This window comes from Macaca thibetana, chromosome 7 (assembly GCF_024542745.1).
Source record: "Macaca thibetana thibetana isolate TM-01 chromosome 7, ASM2454274v1, whole genome shotgun sequence".
Taxonomy (NCBI): domain Eukaryota; kingdom Metazoa; phylum Chordata; class Mammalia; order Primates; family Cercopithecidae; genus Macaca; species Macaca thibetana.
The window spans coordinates 143602620-143627536 of NC_065584.1; the positions used below are offsets into that span (position 1 = coordinate 143602620).

The 24917-nt window shown below is 42.4% G+C and overlaps 1 protein-coding gene across 1 annotated transcript in view; it reads right to left on the bottom strand.

Annotated features, from left to right (window-relative positions):
• The window catches only part of MYO1E (myosin IE), a 240413-nt gene that overhangs the window by 107832 nt on the left and 107664 nt on the right, over positions 1-24917 (bottom strand). Inside the window, exons 3-4 of the mRNA XM_050796778.1 lie at positions 21136-21225; positions 15734-15828 (exon numbers count right to left, since the gene is read on the bottom strand). Of these exons, the coding sequence (XP_050652735.1) occupies positions 15734-15828; positions 21136-21225 (185 nt within the window). The remainder of the gene's footprint in view (positions 1-15733; positions 15829-21135; positions 21226-24917) is intronic.

The window sequence follows — 24917 nt, forward strand, 5'->3', positions numbered from 1 at the left end:
TGAGAAGATTCCTAAACAAAGTCACAACTAGTTATATCTCAACAAGGACAATCAAATTAGCCAGGTGGGTTGTGTGTGTATGTGTACTTGTGTGTACACATATTAGGGGCTGGGATGAAGCCTGAGCCATACATAAGAGGCAAAAATTCTGTGGGGTACATGTGAAGGGAATCATGGGTAAACAGGACTTGAGGAGACAGTGGCTCACACCTGTAATCTCAATAATCTGGGGGGCCAAGAGAGTTGGAGAACCAGCCTTAGCAAACAGCAAGATCTTGTTTCTTAAAAAGAACAAAAACAAAACCAAAAAACACAAAAGAAACAATAATAATAATAAAACAAATAAAAATAAAAACAATTGGTTGAGTGCAGTGGCTCACGCCCAGGACTTTGGGAGGCCAAGGCGAGTGGATCACCTGAGGTCAGGAGTTCAAGAGCAGCCTGGCCGACATGGTGAAACCCTGTCTCTACTAAAAATACAAAAAAATCGGCCAGGCGTGGTGGCACGCGCCTATAGCCCCAGCTGCTCAAGAGGTCCGAGGCAGGAGAATCACTTGAACCTGGGGGGCAGAGGTTGCAGTGAGCTGAGACTGCACCACTGCACTCCAGCCTGGGTGACAGAACAAGACTCCATCTCAAAAATAAATAAAATAAATAAAAATAAAAATGTTTAAATAAAAACAATTAAAAATAATTAGGTGGGTGTGGTAGTGTGCTCCTCTGTTTTTAGTTACTTGGGAGGCTGAGGTGGGAAGATCATTTGAGTCTGGGAGGTTGAGACTGCAGTGAGCTATTGTTGAGCTACTGCACTCCAGTCTGGGTAACAGAGTGAGATTCTGTCTCTTAAAAAAAAAAAAAAAAAGAAAAAAAATTTAAACAAATAAATAAATGATAGGGCTTGACTGTGAGGTGGGAAGCTGGGAGTGGAGCTGGAAGGCAGTGCAGAGATCCAAGACAGTGACCTTGGGTTCAGGTTTGGGGATGCACCAAGGGTTCTGGCCTGTGCCATTTCGTGCTACATTTTATACAGACTCTAGACTTCCATTTTCTCAAGGCAGCATACTGATGAATTTGCCTTTACCTATATAGAACAACTGATACATTATTTAGTTTTTCAAAATTGACACAATCTATTAATGTAAAAGTGAACCACTATCTGACTTCTGTAAATACGAAACCAGAATCACTCGCCCAAAATTAAAACCTTAAAAATAAATACAATGAAAATAAAATCGCTATAGTGAAAATAATGCAAATACCCATCAACGTAGAATCGATAAGTAAACATATCTCTTAGCATTGTTCACTAAGAGGGCCTTAAAGCAACGGCACACCGGTGTCACTAAACACACAAAGCACCAGATGCTGGTCTCTGAATACCATTCTTCAATAAAAGGGAAAATTCAAGCTGGGCGTGAAACATATAACTGTGCCAAAAGGTAAGGAAATGTACAGTGACTGGTGTCGACATGTCAAGCATAGAAGAGCCAGCTGGAAGGGGTTCCCACTGACCAAATCAAAATAAGTAATGATAATAATGGATTATGATCCTTTGAATAAAATAGGAAGCCATAAATCCATACTGCCGTAAGAAAGTAAATGAGTCAATCAATAAATAGGAGAGAAGGGAAAGATCTTCCTCATAGTGGAATACCAACTAATAAATGTAGAAGGAATGATGGAAATAGATCGTCACCATTTGGCAGCCATCATACAGGTGACCAGGAGTCATTAATGGATGTTAAGGCTGGTAGGTGGAGGTTTGATGTGGAGCAGGATGTTGTCATAATCTCAGAATATATCCCCACAAAATACACATCCTAAAAGAAAATACAGTGAATTTAATGTGGAGAAACCTAGCAGATGCCTATGGAACCAGGTGATCAAGAGCACTGCATTGTTTCTATAGTAGTCCAGCCTAGAACGCATGACCTGAGCCTGGTCAAGAGCACTGCATTGTCTCTATGGTAGTCCAGCCTAGAACGCATGACCTCAGCCTGGTCACGAGGAAATGGGCAGACTCAGCCTGAGGTCATCCTACAAAATTTAATGCCTGAACTCTTTAGAGCTGTAAAGGGCAAAAAACATGGCAAACACAGAGAACAAGATAGAAAAGTCAGAGAGGCCCACAGAGAAGCAAGAAGATGCATGTGGCTTCATGGGGGCCAACAGAGTCAGGATCAACTGTGTCAATGTGTTGGGGAGATAAACAAGACAATGGAAATTCCCACTGGGCTTATTTAATTAGACCCTGCTTTATTTTTTATTTTTTCAAATATAGAGATATATAGTACTGAACACAACTCTTATTTCAAAAGGTATAACCCAAGGACGAAAAATAAAGGGATAGTTTTTTTAAAAACCAATTTTTGTAATTCTAGAGTTATAAAAGATGAACACAGTTGTTCATCTATTTAAATATAGTCCAGACGATGAGAAATAACATCAATTCCAAAGGAGGCTCGAAAGGAACACAATGAAATATTGTGGCTATGATAATTGTAGGTAGGATATGTTCATTGTGTGTATCATGCATGTCAGAGACTTGTTATATGTGCTTCACATGTATCAATCACTTGGTCTGCATAAGAGCCCTGTGAGGTAGGTGCTTTTATTATCTCCATTATTTGAAGTGAGAAAAGGTAGGCAACTTGCTAAAGGACGCTCAGCTAGTGAGTGGCAGAGCTAGAAAAGGAGGTGAGAGAGGCTGTATCGGGGGCCAGAGCTCTACTGCCCAGAGCAAGGTAAACCTTGAAGATTCTCATATGGGTTGACTAGTTAATCAAAATCCACAAGGTTTCCCAAAGTAACCCCATGAATAGCATAGTTTATAGTATTAGCAAACTTTTAGCTACTCCTGAGTCTTTACTGATACACACCCATTTAAGCAAGCCTTCTGCCAACAACATTTATTTCACACAGAGTTGTAACTAACAAATAATAAATAGCCTACATCACTGTGATCACAAGACAAAATAATTCTGCAAGAATGAGAAACCACATCAAAGAAGGTCCTGGACAACCTTCTCCAATGACTCAATTCACAGACTCCCTTTCCTGGCAGCGCTACTAGATCTGGAACAGAAACAAGTCGGAGGTGAAGCACATCTGGGAGGTTCCAGGGCTATGGAGAGAGGGGTCCTCTGTCCAACTTTAGAATTTCACTAAAAAACTAATTCTCAAATACATGCCATGGCTAATGGTATAAGAGACAAAAACAAACAGCCATGCTGAAACCACTGGGTAAATAAGACAAATTTATTCTTTAACAGATTGAGGAAAGTGTGAATAAGACCAACAGCTGTTATTTCTTCCCAACCCTAGACAAATATCTAGTTAACTGGTGTTGTCAAGCAAACAAAATTTTCGCCTAGTCTGCCAAGAACATGGATGGCCCCATGGCAATGCTCATCTTGGCCCAGCCTGATGCAGTCAGAAGAACCCAATGCTGAGTATAAAGACCAAGTTTGAGTCCCAGCTCAGCTATTTCCCAGCTCTAAAATTCCTTTTAATGTTACTAGCGGATCTTTTACATCACTCTTTAAGAGTTAAAAAATTTTTTCCATGTATATTTCCTCATTACACTTTCTTTACATTCCTTTAAGGTATGAATTCCCATTTTATAGATGAAGTAACTGAGGCTTGCATGGGTCACACGCCTTAGACAGAAAGAATAGAATCTACCCTATGACTCCCCCCAGAGATCTTTCCACTGCACCTCATGACTGAAAGTGGTAATGCATTATTAACCAGTTAACCTAACACCTGCTGGCTTAAAGCAGCAGACAAAAGTATAAAGACCGCTGTACCGGAGGCGGACAGCCCTGGCTGGGAGCACAACTTTGTCACATTTCAAATGCAAGATTTGAACAGTTTCATTACCTCTTGAGACTCAGTTTCTTGATCTGCAAAAGTGGGGGATAGCAACACCTAGTTTGCCACGCTGATGTAAAGATGAAAAATGATATAATTAAAAGGATGCAAAGAAAGAACTCAAAAAGAGTTGCTGTTACAATTATGGGTAATATATTAATTAGGCAGCCCTCCTGAATAGCACTCCTTAGCTGATGATAAAGGAATTTTAGCTACCAGACTAGAATGTAAGATTTGCAGAAGGCTTGGGGAAGAGGGTCAGTCTGGGCCCTTGCTCTTCAAATTTACAGCCAGCGACAGCCCCAGGCAACCCTACCATGGTTAGAGGTATGGGCTGACAGGGCCTCCCAAAGCCAGGCCAGGGGGATGGCGAGCTCAAAGGCCGGTGCTGCTGGGATAAACAAGAAATTGGGTGGACCCACAGCAACTCAGGAGAGCCCTGAAAAGAGTCCCCATGCTAATAATAAAAGATTCCTGAAATACATCAAAGGCAGGAAGATAGCTTGAGAATCCGGAGACACCTGATGGTGCCACGGCAAAGAGTACAGGATACCCAAGAGCCAAATATTGAAGGCACTGGGAATTTTTCCCTTTTATCTTTACTACTGCAAAAATGCCATATTTCAAATCTAAAATATATATTGAAGCACACGAGTCAGAAATCTCAGCTCGTGATGACTACTATCTCCTTTTCCTGTATGAAAATTCTCTTACTCAATCAGTCAGCAAATCCCACTGATGTACCTTCAAAATATCTCTCATGTCTTTATTTATTCTTTAAAAAAGTATTTATTTAGCTCCTAGGCAGGATGCACCCGACAAAGACTTTGCAAACTGGTGCTGGATATATTTAGGACACATGGTCTACTCACCAGAAAATAACTGCGTCAGGATATTTCAAATAAAAAAAGTAGAAACAGCACCAAATGGGATGCTTTCCAATTGACATCATATTTTTTAAACAGCCTAAGGCGCAACAGCCGATTTAGGCCAAAAGTGATAAGAATTCACTTTTGATGGCAGCCATAAAAGTGCCACATACATGTTCTCCGAGGCCCCGTGATTCTCCATGGGTCAGTTGGCAAGGGCTTCACAAATGTGAAGTGTGTGGCCAGAGGGCCACACTGCCAAGATCTTGTCTGGTGATGTAGAGATGGTGGAGATCATGGACAAGCTTGCCAGTTCTTCCTTTACCACATCATGACCATTTTGTTGAACAGATTTGCAGAGATGTCCCTGACATCCAAAGGTATCACATATGTGGTTCTAATGCACAAATCCAAATTCTGGATTTTGGAGAACAGATTAATGAGCTAAGCCGATATGGGTGGCTCATTTATTGGGCTCACAGGTACCCACCAAGCCTTCAGGGGCTCACTGTCATTCCTTTTTTTAATTTTTAATTTTTTTTTTTTGAGATAGAGTCTTGCTCTGTTGTCCAGGCTGGAGTGCAGTGGTGCCATCTTGGCTCACTGCAACCTCCACCTTCTGGGTTCAACTGATTCTCCTGCCTCAGCTTTCCGAGTAGCTGGGATTACAGGCGCCTGCCACCACGCCCAGATAATCTTTGTATTTTTAGTAGAGATGGGCTTTCACCATGTTGGCCAGGCTGGTCTCGAACTCCTGACCTCAGGTGATCTGCCCACCTGCTGGGATTACAGGAGTGAGCCACTGCACCCAGCCTCACTATCATTCTTAATGATGCTAATGTAGCTATTGCTGCTGCATTTTTCTGTTGGCACTGCCCAGAGTCTACCTCTACTTGCCCATTCTTTTGTTTCTTTACAGGTTTATTGAAAGTCATACGTTGGCTTCCTCTTTGCCTTTCTAATTCAGGTCAGGCCCTCACTGCTGCACTAGATTTCCATATTCCCTCAACATCCCATCTCTTTTCTACCAATAGCCTTATCTTCTTGAACCAGGCATCAATGCTATAATTTCTCTGCTCAGAGACCTGCTATAATATAGAAATAGGCCATAGAGAACCATGAAAAGAAGGGGAAGACTGAGCTCTGGCCCCCAAACACATCCACTGGATAACAAGTCAGGTAAAATACAGAAATTGCCCAGGTATGGCCATTTGGTATATAAATGCATCTTTACCTCTTGGTAAGAAATCAAAGCTAATGTGTCAATAAGGTCATGTTCTTCCATTAACTCAGTCTGTGTGGTCATTTATCCTCCAGTTGATGACAAGCCCAATCATCATCCTCCTGGGTACGCAGAGAGCATCACGGCCAACAATGTACAAAGGGTTAGTTTTAAAAAGCACCTGGGTCCAGCCTGGGCAACATAAGGAGACCCCGTCTCTACAAAAAATTTAAAAATTAGCCAGGCATTATGGTGTGCATCTGCGGTCCCAGCTGCTCGGGAGGCTGAAGTGGGAGGATCGCTTGAGCCTGAGAGGCGGAGGTTGCAGTGTGTTGAAATTGTGCTACTGCAGTCCAGCCTAGGTGACAGAGCAAGATTCTGTTGCAAAAACAAAAATAAAAAGGCACCTGTATATGCGGGAGACAGAGTGGGAGACTTTAATCCTAGGAGCTCAAGTCCAGTGGTAACTAACCTGTCCTGACCTCTGTCCCATGATGTACGGTAGCTATTACATCTCCATTAAAATACGGGAAACTTGAGACCTAGAGAGACAACACTGCTAACAGGTATAAAGAAAGTGCGGAAGGTTTGAAGTCAGACAGGGCTAAATTCAAATAGAGGCTCTGCCATCTACTAGTTTTGGATCTTGGAATTTTCCTAAGCCTCATTTTCTAGATGAAGTTTCAAAAAACAATGCCAACACAGCGGTAAGGATGAAAAGAGACAACCTATATGAAAGCAACCAGCAGAGGGCAGGCAGTCAGGAAGTCTATCTTGCGGGGCCTGATGGTGCTAACAGCAAGAGGTGACCGAAATCAGGATTTCAAGAGCCTTAGCCCTGGCTGTTAAGCACAGGGAGCTGGGGGAGCTTGAAAAAAGATATTAATGCTCCAAGGCCACCACAGATCAGTTGAAACAGAATCTCCAGAGGTGGAGCCTACATATCTGTACAGCCACTGAACCAGTAAGGCAATTCAGGAATCAGAAATACTTACCCCTAGAAAGTTAAATTGGTGAACCTAGGCCAGGCATGGCGGCTCACGCCTGTAATCAGAGCACTTTGCAAGGCTGAGGCAGGCAGATCACTTGAGGTCAGGGGTTCAAGACCAGCCTGGCCAACAGAGTGAAACCCCGTCTATACTAAAAATTAAAAAAAAAAAAAAATTAGCCAGGTGTCATGGCACACCCCTGTAATCCCAGCTACTCAGAAGGCTGAGGCAGGAGAATCGCTTGAACCCAGGAAGCAGAGGTTGTGGTGAGCCAAGAGTGTGCCACTGCACTCCAGCCTGGGTGATAGAGTGAGATTCCATCTCAAAAAAAAAAAAAAAAAAAAAAAAAAAAAAAATTTAGTGAACACAAGGCATGGTAGATAAAATTAGCATCTATAGGCCAGATGCAGTGGCTCAGGTCTGTAATCCTAGCATTTTGGGCAGCCAAGGCAGGCAGATCACTTGAGGTCTAGAGCTCAAAACCAGCCTGGCCAACATGGTGAAACCCTGTCTCTACTAAAAATACAAAAAAAATTAGCCGGGTGTGGTGGTGGGCACCTGTAGTCCCAGCTATTCGGGAGGCTGAGGCAGGAGAATCTCTTGAACCCAGGGGACGGAGGTTGCAGTGAGCCAAGATCACACTATTGCACTCCAGCCTGGGGCTCCATCTCAAAAAAAAATCCTCATCTATAGAAGCCACTCTCCCTGATTTGTCTGCCAGTGGGCTAAGGAGGAAGGCATAAGAAATATCCAAGGTCAACCCCAGGTGTTTATTCCTGACTAGAAGTTAGCCTAATAGATGTCAGGGCTTGGCAGGAGAGATTGTAGGTTAACAAAACGGGGTTGACTTACAGCAGAGTCAGGACAGGAAAGTAAACAGCAGAGATAAGATGTTTTCTCCAAGTAAAAGGACTGTTCTGCAGGCTAGAGCAACACCCTTAGTTCATGTGTTCACATCTCCAGATAGAGGCGAGTGCTGTGAGCCAATATTAGTGAATATGATCATCTGTTCACTCAGAATTCACCCCTCTATCCAGCCTTCTTGTGGTAATCTAGCTCCCTTCATGGACTGTATACCAAGGCACATAATCAGCTGTCCACAGGCAGAATTCTCCCTATGAAACAATGAATTGGGGTCTGATTCACACTTCCTTGTGAGTTTGCTTGGCGGCTCAGTCTACCCAAGGCTACTCCACTCCAGATGTTTTGATAAATCAAGCTGGCAGATGGACCTAGGCTTCCATGGAGCCCTGTGCTTGAGAAAGCAGGGTGTTTCCTTCCTTGATTTATTTCTCTTAAAATCCAGTTTGTGGCCAGGCGCAGTGGCTCACACCTGTAATCCCAGCACTTTGGGAGGCTGAGGCGAGCGGATCACAAGGTCAAGAGATCGAGACCACCCTGGCCAACATGGTGAAACCCCGTCTCTACTAAAAATACAAAAAAAAAAGAAAAATTAGCTGGGTGTGGTGGCGGGCACCTGTAGTCCCAGCAACTCAGGAGGCTGAGGCAGGAAAATCGCTTGAACTAGGGAGGCAGAGGTTACAGTGAGCCGAGATCACATCATTGCACTCCAGCCCGGCAAGAGAGCAAGACTTCGTCTCAAAAAAAAAAATCCAATTTGTTACACTCATTTCTAGTCTCAAAATGGTCAGGTGCCAGTCCATCCTGTCACCGTATCCACTGCATTAGAAAACATGAGTAAGACTGAGAGGAAACTAAAAACACCACCTTTATGGGCTGCATTATGCCATCTAAAGTGTCATTTAGACAGTCACACCAGGGAAATTGGGAGGTGGAAGTCTAAAACACCACCATAGAAATTAGGTCATCTTTCATTTTTTATTTCCTAATTAAATGACACCAGAGATTCCTAGTCTTTCCAGCCATGCCAGAATCCCTCAGCACGAGGACCAGGCTTCTCTTCCAGCCTCCAGGAAAATGGTTTTGTTTGTTTGTTTTCTGCTCACAAATGCATTTTAAAAGGCACCATTTGCCGGGTGCGGTGGCTCACGCCTATAATCCCAGCACTTTGGGAGGCCGAGGCTGGTGGATCACGAGGTCAGGAGATCCAGACCATCCTGGCTAACACGGTGAAACCCCGTCTCCACAAAAATACAAAAAAATTAGCCGGGCTTGGTGGCGGGTGCCTATAGTCCCAGCTACTAGGGAGGCTGAGGCAGGAGAATGGCGTGAACCCAGCAGGCGGAGCTTGCAGTGAGCGGAGATTGCGCCACTGCACTCCAGCCTGGGCGACAGAGCGAGAATCCGTCTCAAAAAAAAAAAAAAAAAGTCACCATTCAACTCAGCCCCTAACAGATGGAGCACCTGCCCCATCCAGTGTCAGGGGCTACAAACCTGGCCTTTCTACCCAGAACAGGATTTCCCTGCCTTTCCTCCTCTCCAAAATTATTTGGAAGGAAGAGTTCCAAAACCAGAACAACCTCAAAGGTCATCTAGTCATTCAGTTCCTTCACAGGTGAAAAAGTCAAGGTCCAGACAGGTGTGAGATGTGCTGCCCAGGGTCAGGTGAGCATGAACGACGGCATGCCAGAGGTTTCCAATTTGCTTTCTCAAAGCAGACAAACCACAGCCCTGGTGCAGAAGAGAATGAACTCAAGGGCTCAGGCCTTTGCCCTCGGTGACTGGGCGGTGATGTCTATGCCCCTGGAGCGTCCTACCTAAGAGGAGTGCTTTTGCTTGCTCGGAGGCTTTGACCATAGGACAGTCTGATGATGTGATTTATGTTGGGTGCTTTGGGACATACCATCACAATTCTCACCTCCAACTGGAAACTAAAGGCGTTTGCACAAGCCTTCGAGAGCAGCTGGAAACTGAAGGCGGGCCAGGCAGGCAGTGCATTATTGAGCCCAAACACCAGAGGCTCAGGTGATGTTCTCTGGTTGGCAATACTGTGAGTATTGTCACACCTCACACCAGTAGGAGGTAGCGCCGTCCATGACTCCAAAGGGAGAGGAAAACCAGAAGATCCACCTCTGGACCCTTCCAGACCTCACCCTCAGCCTCTCTTCTTTTGTCTGGCTCTAATTTGTATCCTTTTGCCAGAAAAAAAACTGTAATCCTAAGTGTAGGGCTTTTCTGAGTTTTGTGAGTTTTTCTAGTGAATTATTGAACCTGCGGGGAGGCAGGGGAGGGCAGTGGGAACCCATGAATTGATAAGGGTGGCCTGGGGAGCCCTGACCATGTAGCTGATGTCTGCAGGGAGGGCAGTCTACAGGAGGCCTGTGCCCTTAACGTGAAGTTTGGTCCAACTCCAGGTAGCTCCTAAATGAAAGCAAATCTCCTAAATGAAAGCACAGCCACTGCAACAGAAATCCTTGGGAGCAGGTTCCTTGAAATCTCTGCCACTTGAACAACTGGAAACAAGGATCTGGAAGTGGGCATCATCCCGCTTCAGTGCCAGTGGACCTTGCAGTGGTAGGTGGAGGGAGACACGTGGGCTGCAGAAGACTGAGGGGACCTCCAGACTGGCAAGCTCACGTAACAAGACCATTCCCATCCCGCTTGTTTCGGCACACACCCAAAAGAGGGAAAATGGGAGGAAGGAGAAAAGGCAGAGGACTCTATCAGAAAACTCATCCTGGACCCTCATTAAATTCCAGTTAGGAAAACACCTGCCTCTCTAGTAGCCGGTGACCTCCGCTTAGTGTCAAACAGAAGCACTGCCTATTAAGCAACCGAATTCAACATGACCCAGGTGCTCCTCCTCACACAATGTAACTGGCATCTGCATCTAATCAAGTCATTAGATATAACCTTAAATTTGTGGACAATCCAATCGAAGGAATAAGTATAGTGAGACCAGGAAGAAGCAATTAGACACATGTAAATGATGTCTGTAGGAAAACTAGTTTTGGTTTCTTCAAAAAGTCAGTGTCATGAAAAAAATAGTAGTAATAGGGCAACCGTGGTAGGATAAAAATACATTTATGATTCATAACCAAATGCATTCATCATTACTTGATTTGCATAAACCAGCAGAAAAGGACATTTGCGACTATCAGAGAAGTTTGTAGTTTTTAGATGATGTTGAAAATGTACTACTAATTATTGAGTTATGATAATGGTCTTGGGATTAGTAAGAAAATGTTTCAATTTTTCAAATATGCTTGTGGAAATATTTAGGGGTAAAATGTCATGAAGTCTATATTTGCCTCCAAATACTTCAGATATATATTTACCTTGAAATGCTTCAGTGCTCATGTTTTACAGTATTGACTTTGGAACCATGTAAATGTTTTGCATAATTATAAAAACAAAATTACATTTAAAAATGCTAAACAACTAAAATTGAAAATGAAATAAATGAACCCAACTATAGGTCAGGTTGACATAGAAAAGGATTATTTTAAGTGACTTTTATGAAACCCAGTATTTTGACTGTAAATATTGGGTATTTGGACAAAAAATAACAAAGAAATTTTAAAATCAATTCAGTATTGCTACTAATATTGGTATTGTTACTTTAAAAGCATTAACAAACTTATTCTGTCTAAAATACAATGCAATGCAAATAATTGCTAACGTAATCAGGAACTAAGATTTTTCAGCATAAGAGAAATGGGATACAAAAATTAAAATCAAAGATAAAAACTCTGAAATCTTAAAAATTAATTGAAAACAATTTTCCAATTTCATTTTTCTCTTAAAAAGCTCATATTCCCTAGATTTTTCCTTTCAAAGAACTACAGGCACTGACAACACAGGGCAGCGAGCACTCTTGGTGCCCAGTTTAGTGGTCTCTTAACGCCATTTCCCATTAAAATGAACAAGGCCCAGCGGGGTGCAGTGGCTCGTGCCTGTAATCCCAGCACTTTGGGAAACTGAGGTGTGCAGATCACTTGAGGTTAGCAGTTCAAGACCAGCCTGGCCAGCATGGTAAAACCCTGTCTCTACTAAAAATGCAAAAGAGGCTGGGCGCAGTGGCTCACGCCTATAATCCCAGCAATATGGGAGGCTAAGGCAGGTGGATTACCTGAGGTCAGGAGTTTGAGACCAGCCTGGCCAACATGGGGAAACCCCATCTCTACAAAAAATACAAAAATTACCTGGGTATGGTGGCATACACCTATAATCCCAGCTACTAAGGAGGCTGAAGCAGGAGAATTGCTTGAACCTGGGAGGCGGAGGTTACAATGAAGAAAGATCACGCCACTGTGCTCCAGCCTGCGTGACAGAGCAAGACTCTGTCTCAGAAAAAAAAAAAAAAAAAAAAAGAGAGCTAAAGAATTAGCCAGGCATGGTGGTGCATGCCTATAATCCCAGCCATTCAGGAGGCCGAGGCAGAAGAATTGCTTGAACCCAGGAGGCGGAGGTTGTGGTGAGCTGAGATCACACCACTGCACTCCAGCCTGGGTGACAGAATGAGACTTGGTCTCAAAAAGAAAAGGAAAAGAAAGGAACCAAGGCCCCCAGAGAGACAGTGGATTCTACATAGGAAATATACAAGATGAGCTAGAAGGTCTTAAAGAAGGAAACTAACAGAGCCTACTGGGGTCATGTCCAAAGGACATAAGAGTTAAGATAAAAGACTGTCACAACTCAACAGTAGGATCATTCCAGCCTTGAAAAGTACAGCTGCAATGTAGTTAAACAGGTACAATATTAAAAGTCCACTAGTTTGGAATAATACAGAAAATAAAACACATTACCTTGGGAGACTGCTAGGGCAACAATTCATTGTTTTGAAAACAGGTGAGTAATGGCAATGAATCCAGGGTTTTGTCTAAATTTCCCACATAGTTTTTATTTGAAGGTGACCAAGCAAAAGAACTAATAAATGCAGAAAAATAACAGAATTAGAAAACAACGATTTTTCAACCACTAATTAAACAATGATTTATGACAGATGGGTTCAATGACAATCTGGACACATGAAGAGAGAGCAACAGGCACGAAGTGCACAGCATCACTGATGAAGTCTCTTTTGCCAAAAAAGGAATCTGAGTCTGATCAAGTTTTTTTTGTTTTGTTGTTTTGTTTTTGAGACAGAGTCTCACTCTGCCGCCAGGCTTGAGTGCAGTGGCGCAATCTCAGCTCACTGAAACCTCTGCCTCCTGGGTTCAAGCGATTCCCCTGCCTCAGCCTCCCAAGTAGCTGAGACTACAGGCACATGCTGCCAGGCTCAGCTAATTTTCTGTATTTTAGTAGAGATGGGGTTTCACCATGTTGGCCAGGATGGTCTCGATCTCCTGACCTTGTGATCTGCCCGCCTCAGCCTCCCAAAGCGCTGGGATTACAGCTGTGAGCCACTGCACCCGGCCTCTGATGAAGTTTTTATATCTAACTATTAATTTACAGAAAATATAGGGGACAGTGGAATACTTAAGCAACATCATAGGATACAATTAGGCAATACCAGACTGTATAGCAAAATCTACAGGACAAACAACTTTTTTTTTTTTTTTTAACAAACCCAAGAAAACAAAAAGGGGAAAGGAAAATTGTTAAAAGCCGAGAGACGTAAGAGACATAGCAATCAGGTGCAGTGTATGGGCCTTGTTTGGATCCTAAATAAAAACACACTAACTATAGAAAAGAAATTATAGGAAAACAACGGAATTGGAATACTGATAATATTACATACTATAAAAGAATTCTTCATGTTTAAGGTGTGATAAGAATGATTTCTTAGAGGCACATACTAATTATTGACAAATAAAGGGGATCTTTGGGTTTGCTTTTTTTTTTTTTTTTTTTTTTTTAAAAAGATAGGGTCTCCGTCGCCTGGCTGGAGTGCAGTGGTTCAAGCATAGCTCACTGTAACCTCAAACTCCTGGGCTCAAGTGATCTTCCTGCCTCAGCCTCCCTAGTAGCTAGGACTACAGGTGTGCACCACCACACCCAGCTAATTAAAAAAATTTTTTTTATGGAGACAGGCTTTGCTGTGTTGTCCAGGCTGGTCTCCAATTCCTGGCCTCAAGTGATCCTCCTGCCTCCTGGCTTCCCATAGTGCTAGTAGTACATGTAATCTTTTCTGGACCTTGGAAATGAATCCACTGCCATGCCCTACCAGATTTGCTTTAAGTAATCAAGTGGGACAGAATGGGAGGACCAAATAAAACAGAATTGGCCATATACTGATAACAGTGTAAAACAGATAACAGATATACAGGGACACATTCTACTATTCTTTCTCATTTTGTGTATATTTGTAATTATCCATAATAAAAGATTTTTTTTTCAAAAATATCTCAGAAAAATTAACTAAAAGAGATGAACACAAATATGTATGATAAAATTGGGAACTGTCAAATTCTAGGTGATGCAAATATGGATGCTTATACTTTCCAGTGTTTGAAAATATTCACAATAGTAAGCAGAGCTTTTTTTTTCTTCAGATGGAGTCTCACTCTGTTGCCCAGGCTGGATTACAGTGGCATGAGCTTGGCTCACTGCAGCTTCCACCTCCTGGTTCAAGTGATTCTCCTGCCTCAGCCTCCTGAGTAGCTGGGACTACAGGTATACACCACCATGCCTGGCTCATTTTTGTATTTTTAGTAGAGACAGGGTTTCCCCATGTTGCCCAGGCTGGTCTTGAACTCCTGACTTCAAGTGATCTGCCTGTCTCAGCCTCCACTCAGGTATGAGCCCGCCCCTTTTTTTTTGGAGATAGGGTCTTGCTCTGTTACCCAGGTTGGAATGTAATGGCACAATCTCAGCTCACTGCAGCCTTGACTTCCCTGGCTCAAGTGATCCTCTCCCCTCAGCCTCCCCAGTAGCTGGGACTACAGACAAATGACACCAGATGCGTGGCTAATTTTTGTATTTTTTTGTAGAGATGGGGTTTTGCCATGTTGCCCAGGCTGGTCTCAAACTCTGGGGCTTACAGGTGTGAGTCACCCCACTTGGAGTGGGTAAACAGAATTTATTTTATTATTATTATTTTTTGAGATGGAGTCTTGCTCTGTCATCCAGGCTGGAGTGCAGTGGCACGATCTCAGCTCACTACAACTTCCTCATCCCAGGCTCAAGCAATTCTCCCGCCTCAGCCTCCCTAGTATCTGGGATTAGAGGCGTGAACCATCATGCCCAGCTAATTTTTATAAGTAAGCAGAATTTTAAAAGCACTTACGCCAGGGGTATCCAATCTTTTGGCTTCCCTGGGCCACACTGGAAGAAGAAGAATTGTCTTGGGCCACACATAAAACACACTATGACAAATGATAGCTGAAGAGCTTAAAAAAAAATTGCAAAAAATCTCATAATGTTTTAAGAAAGTTTACGAATCTGCTTTGGTCCACACTGAAAGCTGCCCTAGGCTGCATGTGGCCCATGGCCTGCAGCCCGCAGGTTGAACAAACTTGACTTAAAACCAGGCAGGACTCAGAGCCGTGTGTCAAGCTAGAGGGATTATGAAACGTGGTTACAGACACCTAATGCCGGCCATTACCAGTAATCTCCCCCCAAATTCAATGCAAATGACAAAGTTCACCAAAAATGTTCAAACATGAACTACTAAATTATGAAGGCAAAGAAAAAACAGGGACCTAGAGAAAAGGATTCCATCTGATAAAGAGTGAAAACATGTTTATTATACTTACTGCAACCCCAGGGGAGCTCAAAAGTTTTATGGTATGGAGCTCTATTACATAGAGTTATAAATAAACCAAGATAAAGCAGCTAACCTGCTTGTTACTCAGACACATTAACCAGGCCGTGACATCAGTAGCTGTTGCAAAACCACTGCTTATCGACCGAAATACATAACCACAGCATAGTCTCATATCTTCCATGGCCACAGATAAGGATACTTTTCATACCTGATGATGACGCACTGGTTCTCTCTGTCAATGATCATGTTTCTGTACATACTATCCGCAAGGGCATAGATATGTGGTGGGTTTTCATACTGTGCCTAGAAAAGCAAAAAATTATAATACATAAATAATAAAAATTAAACAAGAAAAACAAAATCATGGTCAGATAGGCAACACATTAAATTTCTTTTTCTGAATTTGGAAATGAATCGTGCACCATAGTTCCAAAGCCTATAATTACATCTTAAAGGTTGCATGATACAAGAATTCATAAAATTTCCTAGGTCATCAAGGTTACACCCTCGCAAAATTAAGACGGAATTTGGAAGGAGCCTTCCGTAGGCATATCCATGATTCAGCCTTCCGGATGTGGAGTGTCTTCAGACACTCCAACACCCCACCCTTCCACCCATACATGCCTCTGCAGGTGACAGTCCATTTCTAAATGTTTCTATAGACACTCGGGCAACAGGTCTTAGGAGAGGCCTGCCCAACACTTAGCTCTGACTTCTACCAGAATTCTAAATTCCTATGTAATTTTTTCGAAGAGGCCACGTTGTAGATTCTGGGGCCTCAGAGGGAATTAGGTGAGATTATCTATGGATCAGAAAAAAATACTTAAATCTTTCCATGAGAAGAGGGCAAGAAGGTGTGTTCTTTAAAGGGATAAGCTAGTTTAGCCAGTTTGTTTCATCTCTATTGGAAAAAAAATCCTACCACATTAAGATATTTTCCTGGGTTTGTGATTTCATCTTATGGGATATCTTAGCTATGCACAAATATCAAACTAAATACATTTTCCATGCTTAATAAATTCTCAGGCTGACTTCAGCCCTGCTTTATTCAATTTCTTGACATGCACCTTCACCACAACCTCAAAAATTACTAAAAAGAGAAATACTTTGTTGGGTATATATGGAGAAAGAACACTCCTAGCCTGTGATCACTCCGAGCTACTTGGCAGGCTGAGGCAGAAGAGTCATTTAACACCAGGACTTGGAGTCTAGTCTCCACACATACAAAAATTTTTAATTACCTGGGTGTGGGAACACATGCCTGCGGTCCTAGCTACTTGGGAGGCTGAGGTGGGAGGATAGCTTGAGTCCAGGAGCTGGAGGATGCAGTGAGCTATAATTATGGGAATAATAGCATCCAAGCTGCAAGTCTCACAGTATAAATGATGGATGGGAAAGCAATTTGGAAAGGTAGAGTGATATACAAAGGTGAAGCTTAATTTACTTAATCCATCTTTGGATTAATTTACTCAATCCATTTTATTGTGCAGTGACTTACTATAGAAAAGGGGGCCTGGCTGAGAAGTTGTTGCTCACTGCCATGCTCTGGAAGATGAGAGTTTGGTGGGGAGGGGTTAGGATGAGGGGGCTTTGTATCCAATACCCAGTGTTCTTCCCATGTTGTAGGCAGGGCGCTCATAAGGGGAACTACCTAGGGAGGGCTGCAAGCTATGCCTAGGACTGATCACCTAAAGAACCCTATGCAGGAGCCAGAATATGTGATCTCTGCCTTAACCTTATGGTCAGGAGCAGATATCTGGATATGGTTTTAAATGGACTTCTAGTATACACTAGGATTCTACAGGATTATTATAGTTATTATTTTACTTTAACAGAGTTTAATTGAGAAAAGAATGATTCGTGAACAAGGCCACCCTGGAACAAGAATAGGTTCAGAGAGCCTCCAGCGCTGCCATATGCTGTAAGATTTTTGGGCAGAAAAAGGAAAGTGATATACAGAAAATGGAAGTGAGGGCCGGCCCTTGCTCAGGCCTGTAATCTCTTTGGGATGCTGAGGTGGGATGATCACTTGAGGTCAGGAGTCCGAGAACAGTCTGGCCAATGTGGCAAAACCCCGTATCTACTAAAAACACAAAAATTAGCCAGGCGTACTGGCACATGCCTGTAATCCCAGCTACTCAAGAGGCTGAGGCAGGAGAATTGCTTGAACCCAGGAGGTGGAGGTTTACAGTGAGCTGAGATTGCACCACTGCACTCCAGCCTGGTGACAGAGTGAGACTCCATCTCAAAACAAAACAAAACAAAATTTTAAAAAAAAAAAAATAAATATATATATATAGAAAATGGAAGTGAGGTACAGAAAGAGCCAGATTAGTTACAGATTAGTTTGGAGTTTGCCTTATTTGAACACAGTTTGAATTGTTGGCCACCTTTGATTGGCCAAAACTCAGTGACTGGCAGAAGAGTAGGTTATAGTTTGTTTACACATCTGGTTAGGCTACAGTTTACTGTGTACAGAGAAACATTTAGGGCTGGGTGTGATGGCTCATGTCTGTAATCCCAGCACTTCTGGGGCAAGACCAGAGGATCACTTGAATCCAGCAGTTCCAGATCAACCTGGGAACATAGTGAGACCTCCTCTCTACAAAAAAGAAACAAAAGTAGCTGGACATGGTGGTGTGCGCCTATAGTCCCAGCTATTCGCTTGGGAAGCTGAGGTGGGGGGATCGCTTGAGTCCTGGAGGTGGAGGTTGCTGTGAGCCAAGATCACAGCACTGCACTTCAGCATGGGTGACAGAGTGAGACCTTGTTTCAAAAGAAAAAAGAAAAAAAAAAAAAAAACATTTAGCCCGAACTTAAAATATGCAAGGAAGCAGCTTTAGGCTAAACTTAATTTAACAATTCCCCTCTCTTGGTTTTTTTGTTTTTGTTTTTAAATAGAGGCGGGGTCTCACGACGTTGCCCAGGCTGGTCTTGAACTCCTGGACTCAAGCGAGCCTCCCATCTTGGCCTCCCAATTTGCTGGGATTATAGGCGTGAGCCACCACGCCCAGTCCAATTTCCCTCTTTTGGTCATCCTCTCAATTTTGAAATACCAAAACTTTAGGCACTGATGTCACTCTGTCACCACTGTAAAAATGTACTTACTTGCTCTCAAATATCATTGAGAAATAGCAGAACAGTGGGGTTTGTAAGATGGGAACAAAGATTTTAGGTTACTTTCTGTAAGGGTTAGAGTAGAGGGGACCTCCTCCCTGCTGGCATCTCCTGGTCTGTTTCTTTAAAGTTTCAATTACTTCACATGTAACATGAGTGACTCCATGTTCGTTTGGTCTGGTCTGTCAGACCAGACCAAATGCTAGTGCATGAGATCAGTCCAAAACAATGGGATCTCATTTGGGAGGCCGAGATGGGCGGATCACGAGGTCAGGAGATCGAGACCATCCTGGCTAACACAGTGAAACCCCGTCTCTACTAAGAAATACAAAAAATAGCCGGGCGAGGTGGCAGCGCCTGTAGTCCCAGCTACTCGGGAGGCTGAGGCCGGAGAATGGCGTGAACCCGGGAGGCGGAGCTTGCAGTGAGCTGAGATCCGGCCACTGCACTCCAGCCTGGGCTACAGAGCGAGACTCCGTCTCAAAAAAAAAAAAAAAAAAAAAAAAAAAAAATTCCCCTCTTTAGGTCAGGTTCTCACTGAGGTGAGAGTGTCACCAAAACTTAGGCCTTAGTACCCCTCTCAGTTACCATCATTTTGGGTTTCTGGTCTCAAGTGCACAATCTTTAATGACTCTTTGAAATGAGAAAGTAGAGGACTGTAAGAAAGACAAGAAGATGGAAAATGGAAGGAAATAAAGTGGAAAGAAAGCCATGGGCAACGAGGGAAAGTCACTGCCCAGTAAGGTTTCAATGCTGCAGAACTGTCATACTTGACCTTTGCATGTCACCCTGTATTTTCCAAACTGGTTTCCTATCTGTGGTCTTATTGAACCTCTCAGCTATCTGTGAGAAAACTATACAGTGGGCATTTCCTTTACCTGATTCTTCCCTCCCCTGAGACTCTCAAAGTCATTGGGACCTGACTTCAACTCCTAGCTCCACCACTCAGTATATTTTAGTACTTCACCTCTCTAACCTTCAGTTTCCTCATCTGTGAAATGGAGATAGATGGTATGACACAGCCAGCAACCAGGGCTGTTTTATTATTGCTGCAAGTATAACATAGTACACGGCACTCAGTAAATACCAGTTTTACAATCATCTGTTACCATTAGCAGTAAAATTAAGCATATTTTTAAGAAATTCTACATTTCCTTAAAAGAGAACACTTCAAAAGATAAATGGTCTAAAAGGGACGTGCATACAGCAACCCTTTTCAGAAAACTAGAGAAACACACATGCACGGCACTTCCATCTACAGTGCCTTGGCTGTCATCGAGGATGCCAAGCCAGCTCTGTGTGCCTGCTGATCGGGGCACTAGGGCAGGGCCAGCCTCTGCTGACAGTGTTTCCCTTGTGCTGGGCTCCCATAAAGGCAGCATTATCAAAGGTCTTTCGCGTGGCAGCCTCCTTCGGCTCCAGCTACCGGCACCATTCATCTGGCAACAATGGGGTGGGCTCTTGCTCTGGGTAAATTGCCTTCCACTTCAACTGATGAATTTGTGTGGGCTCTCTTTTGTTTGCTTTTTAGGGGTCAGGATTAATGAATGCTCTTGTGCTTCTGCTGCAAAGAGGGAAGGAAAAGGAAAGGAAAAAGATGCAGAGATGGGGAGGCCTCGGGAAGTGATGAATCACAGAATAAAATATATTAAGGAGAATTACAGCTTCCAGTTTTACTATACAACTGAAAGGCTAGGGAGCTGATTATGAATAGGAACCAGGGTCAAATTAATAAATGAAGTAATACAAGATTGAAGACAAAAATGAATACAAGATTCATTTTTCATGTTCAAGTCATAGTCATAGTTTAACAATGGTTCTGATTCTGCAAATCAGTACCCATTGCTCTATTTTTTACCCATAACTAATTTTTATTCCTTAGATTTTTGTGGCATATGTGGAAGCAGGAAGATCCCTGAGCTGTAAGTCTTACATCCCATTTAATTAATTTTCTACGTAAATAAAGCTCAAATAATGATAGTCCTAAGGTTTTTTGAGCTGTGCTCTAAAAAGCAGATCACTGGCCGGACGCGGTGCCTCACGCCTGTAATCCCAGCACTTTGGGAGCCTGAGGCAGGTAGATCACCTGAGGTCAGGAGTTCAAGACTAGCTTGACCAACATGGTGAAACCCCATCTCTACTAAAAATACAAAATTAGCCGGGTGTGGTGGCACGTGCCTATAATCTCAGCTACTTGGGAGGCTGAGGCAGGAGAGTTGTTTGAACCCAGAAGGTGGAGGTTGCAGTGAGCCAAGATCATGCCATTGCAGTCCAGCCTGGGCAACAAGAGCAAAATGCTGTCTCAAAATAAATAAATAAATAAAATAATAAAAATTAAAAAATAAAAAGATCATTAAAAATAAAAAAGTCACAAGTTTCTCCAATAAAAAGTTCATAACAGAAAAGTGCAAAGTACTGCTAACTTCAAGAAAAACCATGTGTGCATCATAAAAGCCCAAAATAAGGCAGCAATTTATGTGACGTGTAACTTACCGCTCCTTGGTACATTTCAATTTCCTTTTCCCCAAAATATGGCATCTGCTTGAAAGGGTTGACTGAGATTAATACAGATCCTATGTATGTCTGAATTTAAACTCAGTTAAGGTCCATCATTAATCTTCATAGCTACACATTTTTCAAATTAAGTAACCAGATGTTACCAAGAATTGGTAATGACTGTCCAAGTGGAAAGGTTGTGTGCTTGCTTTCTAAAAGATTACAAATAAAGACAAAAGCAATCATGCAACTAGCACAGGCTTTGTTCCTCCTAAGGAAGAGTAATAAATTTAATTACCAAGGTGCTACAAAATGAAATCATTATGTTAAATAAATTAAAGCACATTCTTTCAAGATCGGCGACATGTGCAGCAAGGAGAAAAGAAAACAAAGCAAAAATGGCCAAGGAGTGAAAAAACCAGTTACCAGTCCTCCCCTGAAATTATATGCATTTTTTCCTTTGAACTTTCATATCTGTTAGGTACACTAAAAACACATTCATCGGCCGGGCATGGTGGCTCATGCCTGTAATCCCAGCACTTTGGGAGGCTGAGGTGGGCAGATCATTTGAGCTCAGGAGCTGGAGACCAGCCTGGCCAACATGGTGAAACCCCATCTCTACTAAAAATACAAAAATTAGCCGAGTGTGGTGGTACAAGCCTGTAGTCCCTGCTGCTCTACTCAGGAGGCTGAGGCAGGAGAATTGCATGAACCCAGGAGGCGGAGGTTACAGTGAGCCAAGATCATGTCATTGCACTCCAGCCTGGGCAACACAGTGAGACTCTGTCCCCCCGCCCAAAAAAATCATCTACTTATTTAACAAATACAGGAATACAAGATGAACTAACAGCTCTGTTCTCCACAAGCTTAGAGGAATTAAAAGGCGTCAACAAGGTAATTTTCTGGCCAGGTGCAGTGGCTCATGCCTGTACTCCCAGCATATTAGAAGGTCAAAGGGGTGGACTGCTTCAGGCCAGGAGTTTGAGGCCAGCCTGGGCAACATAGCGAAACTCTCTCTCTTAAAAAAAAAAAAAAAAAAAAAAAACAAAAAAATTAGCCGGGCATGGGGGTGTGTGCCTATAGCCCCAGCTACTTGGGAGGCTGAGGCGGGAGGATTGCTTGAGGCCAGGAGGCAGAAGTTGCAGTGAGCCCAGATCAGAGGTTACAGCAAGCCAAGATCACATCACTGCATTCCAGCCTGGGTGACAGAGAGACGTCTCAAAATAATAGTAATAATCATCAATAAGGTAGTTTTCAGAGAAGAAAATTATAAACCCCACTTACATCAGGTTTAGGGAAAGAAGGTATTATTTCTGCTTGGAGAATCCAAGAAGGCTTCTCAGAGAGGCTATGTTTATGCTGGGCCTTAAAAATTTTACACAACACATTTTAATATGCCAAAATAAATGAAGTCTTATGATCACATGAAAAAAAATTTCCATTCATTCATTCAACAATCAACTAATTTGAATTGGGTGCTTACTTAACATGCCAGGCACTGTTTTAGATGCTCGGGATATGACAGTGAACAAAATAAACAGAACAGATATAACTTCTTGACTTCATGGAAAAATCACAACAACAAACACACACATAGACATTCAAAACTGTTTCTCTCAATGATCGATTTCAAGGTGTTTAGAAGTTTTACAAATAAATTGTTAAACAGAAAGTTATTTACAAATATATAGTTTTAGATAAAGACTTAAAACGATGAGATTTCCTCCCACAGGGGGACATTTTTCTATTTACATATTAAGACCTGTGTACCATGAAAACCAGCCCAGGTGTTCAGTCAGATTGGCTGGTGCTGATGGAGATAAAATAGGACCTACTTGATACTCTCACTATACTTAAATAATTATAAAATGCTCAGCACTGTGTCTGAACATAGCACGTAGTAGTGGCTTTTCCTTAATTAACATCGCCTAAGGCACATGTTTTATCCTGTTAATATCTGAAATCATGACGCATATATCAAGTGTGGTTTAACATGCCAGGCGCTGTTTTAGAAGCAATGGTTTGTTAGTTTCTATTAGACACAGGGTTATTATTATTGAATACAAATCAATGTGAGATGGATCATATAATCATGTAATTTTTTTAAAGATAAGATTTTAAATTATTGTGCATATACCAAGGTGAGCATGCAGGATGACATGATTGTGATTTTACTTCTCTTTGTCAGTGACCAGAAAGATCTTCAGATTTGAAGAGGCTGAACATGAATTGCTATTAGGGAAGATGAGGTGGTTTTAAGACCACTCCAGTGGCGCCCAGTTCTGGTCTAAGGGCAGGCCATAGTGCTAAGAGAAAATGCTAATGATACAGTGAGCCATCACTGAAAATTACTGAGGAGTTAATGGAAGCAGGGCCGTGGAAAATGTATTCCCAATTGCCACAGTCAGAATGAGGCCAATGACAGATTAGTAGCCCGCTTTCTTTGAGGTAAAATTTAGGACACATACATGTACTGTTTAAAATTATCAAGCAGATAAGACGTCCATGATGCTGTAGCCAAGACTCAATAAAGGGTGATAAAATTAATTAAACACATATACATTTACATCTTAGCACCAACTAACAGCCCTATTTTACTTCAGGTTGACTATCCCTTATCCAAAATGCTTTTTGCAGATTTTGCATTTTTTCATATTTTGGAACGTTTGCATTACACTCACCATCAGTTCAGCATCCCTAACCCAAAAACCCAAAATCGAAATGCTCTGATGAGCATCGTGTCGATTATCAAAACATTTCAAACTCTGCAGCATTTCAAATTTGGAATTTTCAGATTAAGGATACTCAACCTGTACAGGGAAACTGAGGAATGCAGAAATTTTAAAAGTTGCTTAAGGTCACAAACTATAAGTGGCAGAGCTATGATTCTAACTCAGGCAGTCTGGATCCCAAGCCCGTACTCCTGATCAACAAGCTAGAATGTCTAAGATAAGCAAGTACTGTGTTAACATTATTATTGGTAGCCAGATTTAGCAAATAAAAACACAGAAAACTAGTTAAATTGGAAAGTCATTCAAACAAGAATTTTTTTTAAACTATGTCCCAAATAAGTATGTTCCCCAGTAATATTTGGTACAAATAGTAAAAAGTAACTTGTTATTTATCTGAAATTCAAACTTAACCAGCAGTCCTGAATTTTATCTGGCAACCCTAAATTGGCAGCCTCTTCTGACTTAGATTCTGTGATGCTTTGCATACTCGAAAACCCACTTCCCTTAGGTGGCTTTTTAAAGTATCTTTTCTAAATGGTAAGGACCTAATCAAAATTGAATGAACAAGCTGGGTGTGGTGGCTGGAGCCTGTAGTTCTAGCACTTTGGGAGGATAAGGCGGGTGGATCCCTTGAGCTCAGGAGTTTGAAACCAGCCTGGGCAATCTAGTGAGACCTCATCTCTACAAAAAAATTTTTTTTAATTAGCCAGGCATGTTGGTACGTGCCTGTAGTTCCTGCTGAGATGGGAGGATTCCTTAAGCCAAGCCGGTCGAGGTTACAGTGGGCCATGATCATGCCACTGCACTCCAGCCTGGGCAACAGAGGCCAGACCCTGGCTCCAAAAAAAGAAAACAAACAAACAATTAATGAATGAAGTAATAATGATTCTTATGGCAAACCCAATTTTAAAGAAATACAGCACTGCTAGAACCATCTTCACTTCAGAAGAGGAAGATGTTTATTTCATGTCTATATCCATCCCCAGGGAAAAACAAACAGGCAAATAAGCTCCTTCCATGGAGGAGGGTACTTCTTCCCTTAGCTGT